General features: G+C 37.0%; 3 protein-coding genes across 5 annotated transcripts in view; 1 reads left to right on the top strand and 2 right to left on the bottom strand.

Moving 5' to 3' along the window:
- Nucleotides 1-1,707: 1,707 nt before the first annotated feature.
- Nucleotides 1,708-5,628, bottom strand: LOC107708082 (transmembrane protein 74B-like). The gene is made up of 2 exons (XM_016512227.1): nt 5,530-5,628; nt 1,708-2,638 (listed from the first exon to the last, which is right to left on the bottom strand). The coding sequence occupies exon 2, from the start codon at nt 2,587-2,589 to the stop codon at nt 1,888-1,890; it is 702 nt and encodes a 233-aa protein (XP_016367713.1). The 5' UTR covers nt 2,590-2,638; nt 5,530-5,628; the 3' UTR covers nt 1,708-1,887.
- Nucleotides 5,629-6,766: 1,138 nt separating this feature from the next.
- On the top strand, nt 6,767-9,000 carry LOC107708123 (bladder cancer-associated protein). Its single transcript, XM_016512270.1, has 2 exons — nt 6,767-6,869; nt 8,185-9,000. The coding sequence occupies exon 2, from the start codon at nt 8,303-8,305 to the stop codon at nt 8,564-8,566; it is 264 nt and encodes an 87-aa protein (XP_016367756.1). The 5' UTR covers nt 6,767-6,869; nt 8,185-8,302; the 3' UTR covers nt 8,567-9,000.
- A 3,204-nt stretch (nt 9,001-12,204) lies between these two features.
- ripor3 (RIPOR family member 3) overlaps nt 12,205-13,493 on the bottom strand; it is a 51,071-nt gene continuing 49,782 nt past the window's right edge. For all 3 annotated transcript variants that reach the window (XM_016512272.1, XM_016512271.1, XM_016512273.1), the window contains exons 22-23: nt 12,832-12,922; nt 12,205-12,455 (exon numbers count right to left, since the gene is read on the bottom strand). In XM_016512272.1, the coding sequence (XP_016367758.1) occupies nt 12,358-12,455; nt 12,832-12,922 (189 nt within the window). In that variant the 3' untranslated portion in view covers nt 12,205-12,357. The remainder of the gene's footprint in view (nt 12,456-12,831; nt 12,923-13,493) is intronic.

Raw genomic sequence — 13,493 nt, forward strand, 5'->3', positions numbered from 1 at the left:
TGAAATCAAAATCGTGAATCGAATTGTGAAATCAAAATCGTGAATCGAATCGTGAAATCAAAATCGTGAATCGAATCGTGAGTTGAGTGAATCGTTACATCCCTAGCTATAACATTAGCTTTGTTTTAAAAGGGGGGGTGAGCATATTCTTAAAGCATACAGTAGCGTGTATCTGTTGTGTTATTGTGAAGACAACAACCTTGTAACCTGAACATTGATATGGAAATATATATTTCTCTACTGGTATCTAATGCATATTGCACCATTACAGTAAAACTTCACATTTTTTGTTCATTGTTAGCACAAATCTACTATTTTATCATATTGATAGATATTGTAAAATAGATATCTTGTTTAAAGCATTCATATGTCTATTCCCTTGGTTGCGGTACATCGTCTTCTACTCCAAGAACGTGGGTTGATGACAACGAGTAAGTGTGTGACACATATACAAAACACGAACAGTATACAAATACATACAAGCTTAAATGTGTTCACGGTGAACTTTTGTAACTTTTGTTCTTAAGGCATATTGCATCCTTGGATAATAATAGCTTGTATATATTCCACTCATAGTGTCTTTAGTGATGTTATAGATTATACAGACATTTATTTCAAGTTTTGTAAAGTAGCTGATGGCGGTTTGTTCTGCAGCATGTTGAGTTATTATGACGCTTCACCATTGTGCTTTCATTCAACAGTCTTTTGAGTTTTTTGCTTCTCTTTTTGCACCGTCACTTTCTGTGTTTTTGCGTGTTTGCCTACAACTTGGTTAATATGCTGACAGTGCTTGCAAGGCAGCATGAACAGGTTACTGTATATGAAAACATCATATTTTACCCCAGAATTGAAAGGAGAAAATAAGAATGTATATTTTGACACAAAAGAAAATGAAACCTGTTTTATAGAAGTGACAAGATTTTGCATTGTGACATAAAATTGTTTAGTGATGACATTTTAAAACCAAAGACAGTACAACCATTGCTACTATGATGTATAAATGTACAGTATATATCATTATTTTTCACATTATAGTAAGGAGTCATTTTTTTGTGGTAAAATGAGAATGAAGATGAAATGTCCTTGACATGTTTCTTTTTTTGAGCTCAAAATTTGTTTTGCTGATTTCAGCCTTGGCTGTCTGTTTTTTTTTGTTTTGTTTTTTATAAATCTGCCACTAACTTTAATTTTTAGTGTTTACTATTGAAAATCTAACCGACAGATGGCACTATTGCAATATTAGCAATTAGTTTTTTTCTTCTTCTTGTGTTTATTTGCATACTGAATCATGGTATTTTTTCTGTTGAACCATATATAGTCAATTTATGCAATGATAGGTGTTGCCATGTCCATCTATTGTACGCAATTTGGGATTGTTTTTTTTTTAATAGAGTTGCTTATAAATATGGACAGTTGTGGGATGCCATTTTTAGGCTTATTTTTAGATGACTTTACCCAATGATGAGTAAAAACAGCTTTTTTCCTTTTCCAGGTATATGTGAATATGAAAGGATGTAATTAAAATACATTTGGCAACTGAAGTGATTAATCTAGTCTTTATGTAATCTATATATTTAGTTTTCTCTGTTGATCAATGAATTATTAATTAAATTATTATAATAATTTTTTTTTTAAGCAAGTTGCTTATCTGCAGCTTGTTTTTTTTTTTTTTTAGACCAAGTTGCTTTTTGATGACTGGCAACACAGTAGACAAAAAAAAAAGAAAGTTATGGCAACAGCAACCGCGGCTCTGATGAGGTGTTTCATTTACAGATTTTCAAAGCCAAAAACTTAAACTTACCTAAAACCTTTATTTAAGCTGCCTTGCGAGCACTATTTCCGTTTTGGACTGCGAATCTACAGGTTTTTCAATGGGATTCGGTTGTGCTACGTGTTTAGTATTCCAGAAGGAACCTGATTACCGTTTGCAGCGTCGGTGGTGGTGTTCGGTTCACATTCCACAAGCGTCTCCCTCCCATCTCCCTCAGCTAACTGCCTCATCCTCATATTAATGGATCCGTACGATTTCATGGGTCTTCTAGCGAGAGTCCTCCGGCGATACAGTTCCCCTTTGCATATAGACACCATTAATAAAACGGATAAGAGCATTCCTCCCAAAGTGAGCAAACCAAGTCCCGCGATAATACATCTGTCGAGGTGAGAACCGAGTTGTGCGTAGTACATCTCCAGTTTCTCCATCTGGCGTGCTGTCACTTGGTCCGGGTTGACTTTAGCCTCTCTTGGGATCGTGTAGGCGATTACCACTAATATGATTCCGCTTATGAGGAAAATGAGTGCGAAAATGAACCCGTAGTCCACCGAGTGGCCGTTATACTCGAGCTCAGGTTCGTCTTCGGAGTGCGGTGACGGCACTTCTCTCTGAATAGGCAGCCGATTCGACTGAGAGTCGATGGACGTGAACCCAGGTCCAGATGTTCTGGAGGTAACGCGAATCCTCGTTCCCAGATCCTCATCCTCGAACGACGCGTTTTCGATGCCAGCCGCGGGCCTCGGTCCTGAAGCCTGAGTAGGTTCTCGTCTGCTCCTATCCCCCAGTTCACGGAGCTCCACAGCGTTCAGAGACTCCATCGACACTCAACGCTTGCACTCATGTTGAATCAAATGCCTCTTGTTTCACCTTGCAAAAAAGAATGTAGCACATATTATACGTTTTGCACCATAAAAGCATACAGTACAATAGATGTCTTTGAAATGAAAACACCAATAAACTCAGATCAGTTCAGATCCAGAGTCCATTCCAATGAACATCACTTTTCTCAGGTGTGCTTGAATTTTTTTTTTCCTAGAAAATTAATCCATCACAGAGTGGAACTCTTTGACAAAAATCATCTTTTAAGAAATAAAACATGACATCCTGTAAACAAAAGACCTGTACTACTGTAAAACTGCTAAATGTGGTTTCAGTACTAATCGCCATACAAGCTGTGTCCAAAACTCAATCAGGTTATCTTCAGACCAAGACAGAAGTTATCAAATTGGTATTGTTACATCCAAACCAAAAGCCTGTGTAGTAACAACAGAAGTAGGCATTCACATTGCTTATGGTTTGACATTCAATTTGGAGCCTTTTTCTCTTTGGAAACATGTCAAAGTTGGGAGGTGTGGCACTGTGGTCAAATAAAACTTGAGCTTTACAGGTTAGATTCTGCAGAGGCCAATGCAAGAGCGGTCACCATCTACACATTGTGCCCTTGAGTGAGGGATATAAGCCCAAGTAGCTCCAGGGGATTGTCCCTGCAGTAGGTGTACTGTAAGTGCTTGGCTTGGATATTTTAACGATCTTACAGGATTTTATGTGTGTTTACATTAAAGGATTCAAATGTCCCATTAGCAGCATAATGATGGTTCTAGCTGAACTTTCTAATGGTATTGATCTAGTGGTTTCATTAATGTATTAAATAATATCACTGAATTTAATTAACATCCAATCATTGCAAACTATTTTAAACAACTGTCACAATAATACTTAACATGTTAACGGCAGAGTAAGTGATTTCTGGTAGCCAATGTTGATATTTGAAATCACCAAAACAAACACGTCCCTACCCCAAAAGGGTCTTGCCCCTATTTTGATAGCTCCGCCCCACATATATGTACGCAACCCAGGCAACGATTAGTTCTGTGAAACAAAGCAAAACCAATGTTACACCGTGTCTACGGACGTGAGCAGTGCGGCGCAACAAATCCCGACAGAAAACTGCTGCCAGGTTCTATTTATGACGTGCTGACACAAATTTCAAATGGTTTTCAACGGTCGTTTGATCGCGTCCAGCGTAGCAGACTTTAGCTGTTGTAGACACGATGTTACTCACCTATTGAGAAGAAACAAAGCAACCTCGGCGTCCGATCGCAGGCCTCCGCTCCTTGAGTTCTCTCCAGCGCTGGAAAGCTGATCCGATATTTACACGGGTCCTACTTCTTGCCTTATCCTTCCGCAGACGTTTTCCTCTTTTGTTTTTTATCCGCCATCTCTATCTTTCTGTCGCTCGGCTCGGCTAATGTCCGTCCCATGCACTGAAAGCCCTCTCCTCCACATCACGAGTAGACACGCCCCTTATTGCTGATTGGCTACAAGTTTGTTTTGCGATTCGGCCCGAATCAGTTTTCTAAAGCGTTTTTGAAAAATCACATACCCTGCCTTTAAAATAAGTGTCTACGGACGTGAGCGGCGCGGTGCAACAAATCCCCGACAGAAAACTGGATCAGCGCTGGAAAGCTGATCCGATATTTACATGGGTCCTACTTCTTGCCTTATCGTTCCGCAGACGTTTTCCTCTTTTGTTTTTTATCCACCATCTCTATCTTTCTGTCGCTCGGCTCGGCTAATGTCCGTCCCATGCACTGAAAGCTCTCTCCTCCACATCACGAGTAGACACGCCCCTTATTGCTGATTGGCTACAAGTTTGTTTTGCTATTCGGCCGAATCAGTTTTCTAAAGTGTTTTTGAAAAATCACTTACTAAGTTATTAAGTTATGGTGGGTAAATTGATCAACTATACGGTCATATTTATATATATATATTTTAAAAAAACTACTGGAGATCCAAAAGTAATGTATCATAAACAATTTATGTATAAGACCTGAAAATTTGACATTTTCTCAAATTTAAATTTAAATGGTTTCCACTCCCGCCTCCCTAAACCTCCTCCAAATAATACGTCAAAAACAAAATAAGTGGGCGGAGTGAATTTATTATTTTCTTTTCTTACAAATATATGCATTAAACAATGCGTTCAAGCCTTTATATAATGATACACCTAGATTACAAGCGCTAGAGCACGTATTTTTCACTTGTCATGTAGACGCGTACAAACCTCGCGTTTACAGGTCAATTTCAACTTTTATACGTTCAAAATTACAATTTAAAGATCATAAGCCCAGATATGTAACCTCTCTCAAGCCTCCCGCCACGCACATTTGAACATTTCTTGTAATGCCATGACATAAATAAAATGATAAATTGCTATAAATTACAACAGCATTTGTTTCTTTGTTCAAAATGATGATTGTACAGATTATCTGGCCCGTTTTACCTGAACACATGTGCATCTGCAGTGTTGACAACAGATGAGGACATCTGACATTTCAATAGCTCTTGGGCTTTTTCGTGCCATATTTGTAACGAATACTGATAAAAGACCCCATAGCACACAAACAACAATCTGGACGATGTGCAGAGACATCTTTATGCCCCTCCGATATGATTGACCAGAGAGTGGCCCGTTTTACCTGACTTCACCCTACGCGTAAAATCGCATTTCACAAGAGCGATAAGAACTAGGCGACGTATCGACTACAGTATTTATCCGTGCAAGCTCACATTTGCGCGTTATGTGCGTTTATAGTTTCAGATATGACCTTGTAACACCTCATGCGTTTTATGTTTTTCTTTGAATATTTAACAACCAGCGTAATTAAAATACAAATGTAGCGCGTCGCGCACTATTAAGCACCTGCTAGTATGTTTTTCGCTTGGTTAATGTTATCGGTAAGAGAAGGCAAGCTTACCTTCAGGCGCGATCGCTCCACAGATATCATAGTAACGGCGGGATGCTGCTGACAGGGAGACCTTTTCCACGGAGATCTCGAGGAGAGATTTAGCCATGCGCGATGGAAACGCTATCATTTTTCAGAATTAAACGCGAATGCAACAACACATCCGATTATTCATCATCAATACCACAGCCCATTGCTGTCGAAGCACACATTGCGTTGTTTATGTATGGGTTAGTTATGAAGTGCACATTTAGTATGCATTAGATCAGCTTCAGTGGTGTTTGTATTGTGGTATGCGTAAATTTTAATTAAATATTAAACATTAGAATATTGGAATTGATTTTACATGCTTTCAGGGCTGTTTGTGTTTTTATTCTGTTTGTTAATTTATTAATAAAATTATATAATCATGCATGAGAATTATTAGAATCTATTGAAATCTAGTGCTGGAGTTTAAACATGAACTGTATATTATTTATTAATTGGTTCAGAAAAGACTGCTGTCTGTTCATCCATCTTTCCAAAAAAATAATAATTGCACTGCTTTTCCTCCTTGTACCTTGACATTGATGTTACCAAGAGTGTGCCATAGGGAGATAATACCTATCCTTCATCTGCTATCCGGGCAGATAAATAATAATATTTCAGTTGTATGTAACTTTTACAAATACAAGTAGCCTATTAAATTTCTTAAAGCTTTTCTAATTAGTGCCCATCAGTTTGAATGGTGTGGGAAGAACAAACAGTCTCTTTAAGCACTAAAAACCAGGTGGTGGACCAAGGGCATAAATGTCAATATGGGTATGTAAGCAAAACACATTAGAAATACTATGCATTCTTACCACACTTTTCTTTTTTTCAACCTTGCAATTACATTAAGTACAACTGCATTACTGACAAACACCATTCAGTTTAGTAGTAGTATGCTAAATGGATCTGGTGGGCAAGCCTGGTATAAAAAGTAACATGGACATTTTTGGTCGTGGAGCCATGGTTAAACCGAACTAACATTTTACACATAAATGGAAATGGAGAACCATGTAAATACCACAGTACATGCATACAGTCCAATACCAGTACCATGATACCAGCACAATACTTTGATGAAAGGCAGTGCACATATGCAATAAACAAATTGAGGAATGATTGTGTGACTAAACATTAATCTTTGATCTTTTACATCTTTCGCAAATTAATTAACAGTACATGAATTTTAATCAGGCATCTGCGGGACACGGGTCGTCGTCGGTTGGGTCCTTAGAGTTCCACAAATCTACGCAATCACCTGAAGAAGTTGAACTCAATGGCGACGGCTCATATGCGAGATCAGGATTGAATTTAAAGAATGGCAGGTCTGAACGTGATTATTTCTGTCTTTTTAAAATTTAAAGCTATCTTATTTGAGACTGCCACGATCATATGTTTTCATACATGTGATCGGAAGGTTTATTTTCGTGCTAACACATAGCCACATGCTAACGCATGCTAGATATCCGGTTAGCCAACACGCTAACATCACAATGTTTTTATTGTTCATATCTGTTTTGTTTTGGTGACATAATTTTAAAAAACACAAGCTGAAAAGTAGAATGTCCATAATTATTTATAATGTCACACTAATTGCTAGATTTCTATCTCTTTTGTTGTTTGTTGTCGATCATTCGTGTAAACAATGTAACGTTAAGGAACGTCAGTCTAAATAGGGAAATTCAGCATACATTTAAAATGTTTAGGGGTGTGCAAGTACAAAAAAAATCGAACCACAATCAGAAATATTGAAAATGTTCTTAATTATAATGTCAAACTAAGTACTGAAGTTCTTTCTCATTTGTAGTTTATTCTGGATCATTTGTGTGAACAGTGTACGCACTACGCAGTGTCAGTCTAAATGGGGAAACTTTATTATTTCCCTAAAACCGACCGTTTTTATTAAATATCTAAACGTTTTACTTTTTTTTTATAGTATACACACACCCATAAACGTTTTAAATGTAGGCAAGATTATAAAAAAACAGCCTAAATGTTGAATCATCCGATTAATAAGCAAGGAATATTTAGGCTAGATTCGCACTATTTAGCATACATTTAAAATGTTTAGAGGTGTGCAAAGTGTAAAAACTATCTAGACACAAGCTGAAATATTGGCCATGTCCATAATTAATTATGTCACACTAATTACCAAATTTTTACCTTTATTTGTGGTTTGTTGACAATTATTAATATAAACGGAGTAAGAAATGCCAGTCAAAAAGGGGAAATTGTATTATTTTCTTAGGAAAAAAGTCATTTTGATATTAGAAATCTATATGTTTTTTATATGCTTTAACACCACTAAGCATGGTTGATTAAAATATAAAATTATTAAAGTTATTAAAATAGCCTAAAAGTTCCAGTATCAGATTAATATCTATTAAATCTTCCTCTTATGATACATTTATTGAAATTGAGTGTTTAACTAGTCAAATATGACTTAATAAAATGGTGCTGTCATGTATTGTAGGTTGAAGTTATCCTGTTGTCGTGTAGAATTCAAGGCCAGCAACTAAAAATAGCACAATATCTTAAAATACACACATGCTTTGACTTCGGTGCCTTATAAGGTGGTGTAAGTCAAGCTAGGAATTGTGCGTATTAAATGGTTTCATTTTTCTCTCTCCTTTTCCAAAGGCCTTGCCTGGTATTTGGACACCTGTCTAATCCCTCGCAGATACACAAGGGATTTGTGATTGTGTAGCGTCACGTCGGATATCTGAGCTCATACTAGGCAGCCCAACATACAGAGAGCATGTACTGCCTCCAGTGGTTACTCCCGGTCCTCCTGATCCCCAAACCCTTAAATCCGGCCCTGTGGTTCAACCACTCCATGTTCATGGGCTTCTACCTGCTCAGCTTCCTGTTGGAGAGGAAGCCGTGTACCATTTGTGCCTTAGTCTTCCTGGCAGCATTGTTTCTCATCTGCTACAGCTGCTGGGGAAACTGCTTTCTGTACCACTGCCATGATTCTCCACTGCCGGACTCAGCACACGACCCCAGCATTGTGGGCACCTAGACTCGGTTTTCCGCACGGACAAACCCGGACTGAATACAAGAGCTGCTGGGAAGTTTCGGTTCTTTATACCCACGTTGACAACCGCTCTCCGCTGTAACCCCTAACAAACCCTGATTTGAATCTCCTCGCCGCAGGCGCAGGGGCGTGTGAAGCTTGCATGGGTTCCATTCTCGTTGTGTTCGGTGCACATTCTTTCATTTCTGGATGCTGAATTTTTCCAAAGGGGTAGATGATAATGTGTGCGTGTTTGTATATTGCGATTTTGGGTTTTTGTTCACGTGTCAATAATCAGTATGAGTCCAAGTGTTAAGCGGATAGACGCCAGATGAATTTTGTCACGCAAATTGAGCTGACGGCGTGCTTCTACACTGCTGAGTTAGCTCAAATGCTGTCTCCACTTTTAATTCAATAAAGTTTCTAATGATCAAAATCGAGCAGCTGTGTGTGTGTACATGCGAAATATTATCTGTTGTTTGTTTGACAGTGTGATGCTATAAACAACTTCAGAACAGCTGTGTGGATCAATCATGATTTTACCCACCGTTTTTTCCTTGCAGATCCATTCTGTGCCAGATAAACATGCATTTTTGGAGGGAATTGGTGGTTAAGCAAATACAACAACCCGTAGTGCTTTTCATTAGCAGGGTGAGTCTCATGAAAGCCGTTTCACTAGACAGACCGGCTCACTAAGCAAACATTTTATTCATAATGTTCTTTAACAGATGTTTTTAAAAGCAGATGTTTAAAAATTTCTTACAAATATCACATTGAAATAGTTTGTTTAGAATTTAATAATTTTTGTCATACACTAAACAAAAACAAAAAAAGTGAAATTTATGGTTAAAAAATAAGGTATAAAAATATTAAATAAAAAATAAACTTTTACGTTTTATAGATGGAAATTAAATTTACAGTAAAAAAAAATTTCATTTATGTAAATTATAAAATGATTTGATAAATTTTCACTACAACTGTACATTTAAATTGAACAGTATTTTAAATAAAATGTCGTTACTTACCATTAACCAATTTACAGGTTTTTAACATGGCGTTTTTACAGGTTTTTTTAAAGCAGCACTATGTAGCTTTTTCTGTGTTCAAAATTAGCAAAATGTATATAATGAGCGAGTATGATGAATCATGAATTCATCTTCCAAACCGCGTTTTTGTCTTATTCCGAATCACTACGGTACATTTATAATAAGTACTTATATTTGGACTATTGTAGCCTGGTCGGGTAGTCACCGCTGCGGAGTAACACATACCTGCGTGAATAGCCATAGACATAAACTTAGAGAAGTAGCTCCGGTTGGAATGTTCTTCCGCGGGATGTGTGCAGTTCTGTTTATTAACCGCTAGAGCGCCAAAAGTTACATAGTGCTGCTTTAAGGAGCTTCCCCTGGAACTTACGCGATCGGCAACCGGACGTTTTTTGTCTTATTGCAAGCAACTCGTCTCTGTTCTGGACTTAAATTTGCAAAATGTATATAATGAGCGAGTACATCATGAATTAATCTTCCAAACCACAATTTTGTCTTATTCCGAATCACTCCGGTACACTTATAATAAGTACTTATATTTGGACTATTGTAGCCTGGTCGGGTAGTCACCGCTGCGGAGTAACACATACCTGCGTGAATAGCCATAGACATAAACTTAGAGAAGTAGCTCCGGTTGGAATGTTCTTCCGCGGGATGTGTGCAGTTCTGTTTATTAACCGCTAGAGCGCCAAAAGTTACATAGTGCTGCTTTATCTTAAAAATGTACAGTATTTTTTTTTTACAGTGAATTTTAAACTATTCTGTTCTTGCCATGAAAATCTTTGGTGCTCACATGGCTTTAAAAATATCTAAATATTCTGGAAATTAAATGAATCAAAATAAATTATCTAAGAAAGTATTTTTTATAATTATATTACAGTAACAGCAAATGTGTTTAATTGCCATGAAAAAGTCTGAAAAATTTTTCATTTGCTTCATGCAGTAAGATTCACGTAAAATATTATTATAAAATAATGCAACACATTCTGGTACAATATGATGAAAAACTGGCCATGCAATGGATTGCATGGGAATATAGAAGACAATTTGGTAACATTTTAAAACAAGGTCCCATTATTAATGCATTAACTAACAATGAGCAATACATTTGTTCCAGTATTTACTAATCGTTGTTAATTTTAGTTAATAAAAATACATCTGTTCATTGTCAGGCCCATTAAATAATATTAACACATACAACTTTTGATTTTAATAATGTATTAGTAAATGTTGAAATTACCATTAAGATTAATATATGCTTTAGAAGTATTTCATTGTTAGTTCCTGTTAATGTTAACAAATGAAACCTTACTGTAACGTGTTACAATTAGTTTTTATAAACTTGTCCAAATTGTAGGGTGTGGTTATTTAGAGCTGTGTGTGAATGAATCATTTGATTTTGGGTTGCTTTAATGCTTTTAATGAACAAGTCAGAGTTCTCTTATTTACATTTATTGTCAATATATTTCACGTTTACTCATTTTGATACATAAGAAATATAGAAGACAGTTTATTCATAAATATTTCACTTAAAATTAAAAGTTAAAATGATATAAAAGAAAATATAAAATAATATAACTGCATATTAAATACTTGGCAAAATATGTACACACAGATGAAATGTGTTCAACCAAAACCTTCCAGTCTCTCAGCACCATCCAAACAGGTAACAGATTGGGTTTGTGGTCTTCCTATAAGATTGTGATTTCTGTTTCCAGGTTCTTGTAAGCCTCGTCCTGTAGCTCATAGATCTGGTCCATACGCTGGAATGCCATGTGACCTTTCTTACCTAAGAAAAAACAATGTAAAACAGCTGTGACCAGCACCTCTGTACTTCACAAGGAGTACTGTATGTAGGACGAGGACAAATTACATGCAATTTAAAAGAAGAAAGGCACCTGAGTGAACATTAATGATAACCAACTGAAATGCTTATAACTTTTATTCAAATTATAATAGAATATTAAATATTTGTTTTGTGATTTCTGAAACTTGAATTTGTTCTAGATTATGAGATGTGATATGGTGCTTTGGAAGATGGTCTGAAACGCCTCATTCAAAGAAACCATCGGTTAAGGTAGCTGTCTTTGGATTCAGACACAGCCCATATAGGGACAAAAGCAGCACATGACACACCTGCAGTAGTCGCAGGTTAAGGGTCACGTACCAAAGGACAGTACAGTCTCCCGTGCGGCGTTCCTCAGGTCTTCATCTGTGGAGCGCCACAGTTCAGCCACCTGCTCTGTACTCTCTGAGGCCTAAGAAACCACAAAACCACTTCATCAAAGCTGAATTTTCAGCATCATTAATCCAGTCTTCAGTGTCAAATGACCCTTCAGAAATCATTCTAATATGCCGATTTGCTGCTCAAGAAACATTTCTGATTATTATTAATGTGGAAAACAGTTGTGCTGCTTCATATTTTTATGGAAACAGATCAATATTTTTCCAGGATCCATTGATGAATAGAAAGTTCAAACGAACAGCATTTATTTAAAGGGGTCATATGATGTTGCTAAAAAAGAACATTATTTTGTGTATTTGGTGTAATGAAATGTGTTTATGTGGGTTTATTCATAAATATTTCACTTAAAATTAAAAGTTAAAATGATATAAAAGAAAATATAAAATAATATAACTGCATATTAAATACTTGGCAAAATATGTACACACAGATGAAATGTGTTCAACCAAAACCTTCCAGTCTCTCAGCACCATCCAAACAGGTAACAGATTGGGTTTGTGGTCTTCCTATAAGATTGTGATTTCTGTTTCCAGGTTCTTGTAAGCCTCGTCCTGTAGCTCATAGATCTGGTCCATACGCTGGAATGCCATGTGACCTTTCTTACCTAAGAAAAAACAATGTAAAACAGCTGTGACCAGCACCTCTGTACTTCACAAGGAGTACTGTATGTAGGACGAGGACAAATTACATGCAATTTAAAAGAAGAAAGGCACCTGAGTGAACATTAATGATAACCAACTGAAATGCTTATAACTTTTATTCAAATTATAATAGAATATTAAATATTTGTTTTGTGATTTCTGAAACTTGAATTTGTTCTAGATTATGAGATGTGATATGGTGCTTTGGAAGATGGTCTGAAACGCCTCATTCAAAGAAACCATCGGTTAAGGTAGCTGTCTTTGGATTCAGACAGCCCATATAGGGACAAAAGCAGCACATGACACAGATGCAGTAGTCACAGCTTAAGGGTCACGTACCAAAGGACAGTACAGTCTCCCGTGCGGCGTTCCTCAGGTCTTCATCTGTGGAGCGCCACAGTTCAGCCACCTGCTCTGTACTCTCTGAGGCCTAAGAAACCACAAAACCACTTCATCAAAGCTGAATTTTCAGCATCATTAATCCAGTCTTCAGTGTCAAATGACCCTTCAGAAATCATTCTAATATGCCGATTTGCTGCTCAAGAAACATTTCTGATTATTATTAATGTGGAAAACAGTTGTGCTGCTTCATATTTTTATGGAAACAGATCAATATTTTTCCAGGATCCATTGATGAATAGAAAGTTCAAACGAACAGCATTTATTTAAAGGGGTCATATGATGTTGCTAAAAAAGAACATTATTTCAGGAAACAGTCCTCGTCCTCCGTAAAATGCATTGCACAAACACAAATATTTAGTTTGAACTGTTCTGGAACAGTGTTGTAAATACAACTTAACCACTGAATTCTAGTCGTGTCCTCTTTTGGAAGACCAAACAAAGTAGTTTCGCTTTCACACAGCATCTCCACGACATGGCGGCGGCGGTAACAATACTACAGCGAGAATCAAAGTTACGCCTTCTTTCTTTGCGTGAACATTTGGGCGGCATTATGCAAATCTTCCCACACAGTGACGTAGACATGTGGGGGCGTGTTTAAA

Source organism: Sinocyclocheilus rhinocerous, unplaced genomic scaffold (assembly GCF_001515625.1).
Source record: "Sinocyclocheilus rhinocerous isolate Xijiao unplaced genomic scaffold, SAMN03320098_v1.1 scaffold113, whole genome shotgun sequence".
Classification (NCBI taxonomy): Eukaryota; Metazoa; Chordata; class Actinopteri; order Cypriniformes; family Cyprinidae; genus Sinocyclocheilus; species Sinocyclocheilus rhinocerous.

Coding starts and splice junctions, on each gene's coding strand:
- LOC107708082 (XM_016512227.1), bottom strand. CDS start 2,589: ATGGAGTCTCTGAACGCTGTGGAGCTCCGTGAACTGGGGGATAGGAGC.
- LOC107708123 (XM_016512270.1), top strand. CDS start 8,303: ATGTACTGCCTCCAGTGGTTACTCCCGGTCCTCCTGATCCCCAAACCC.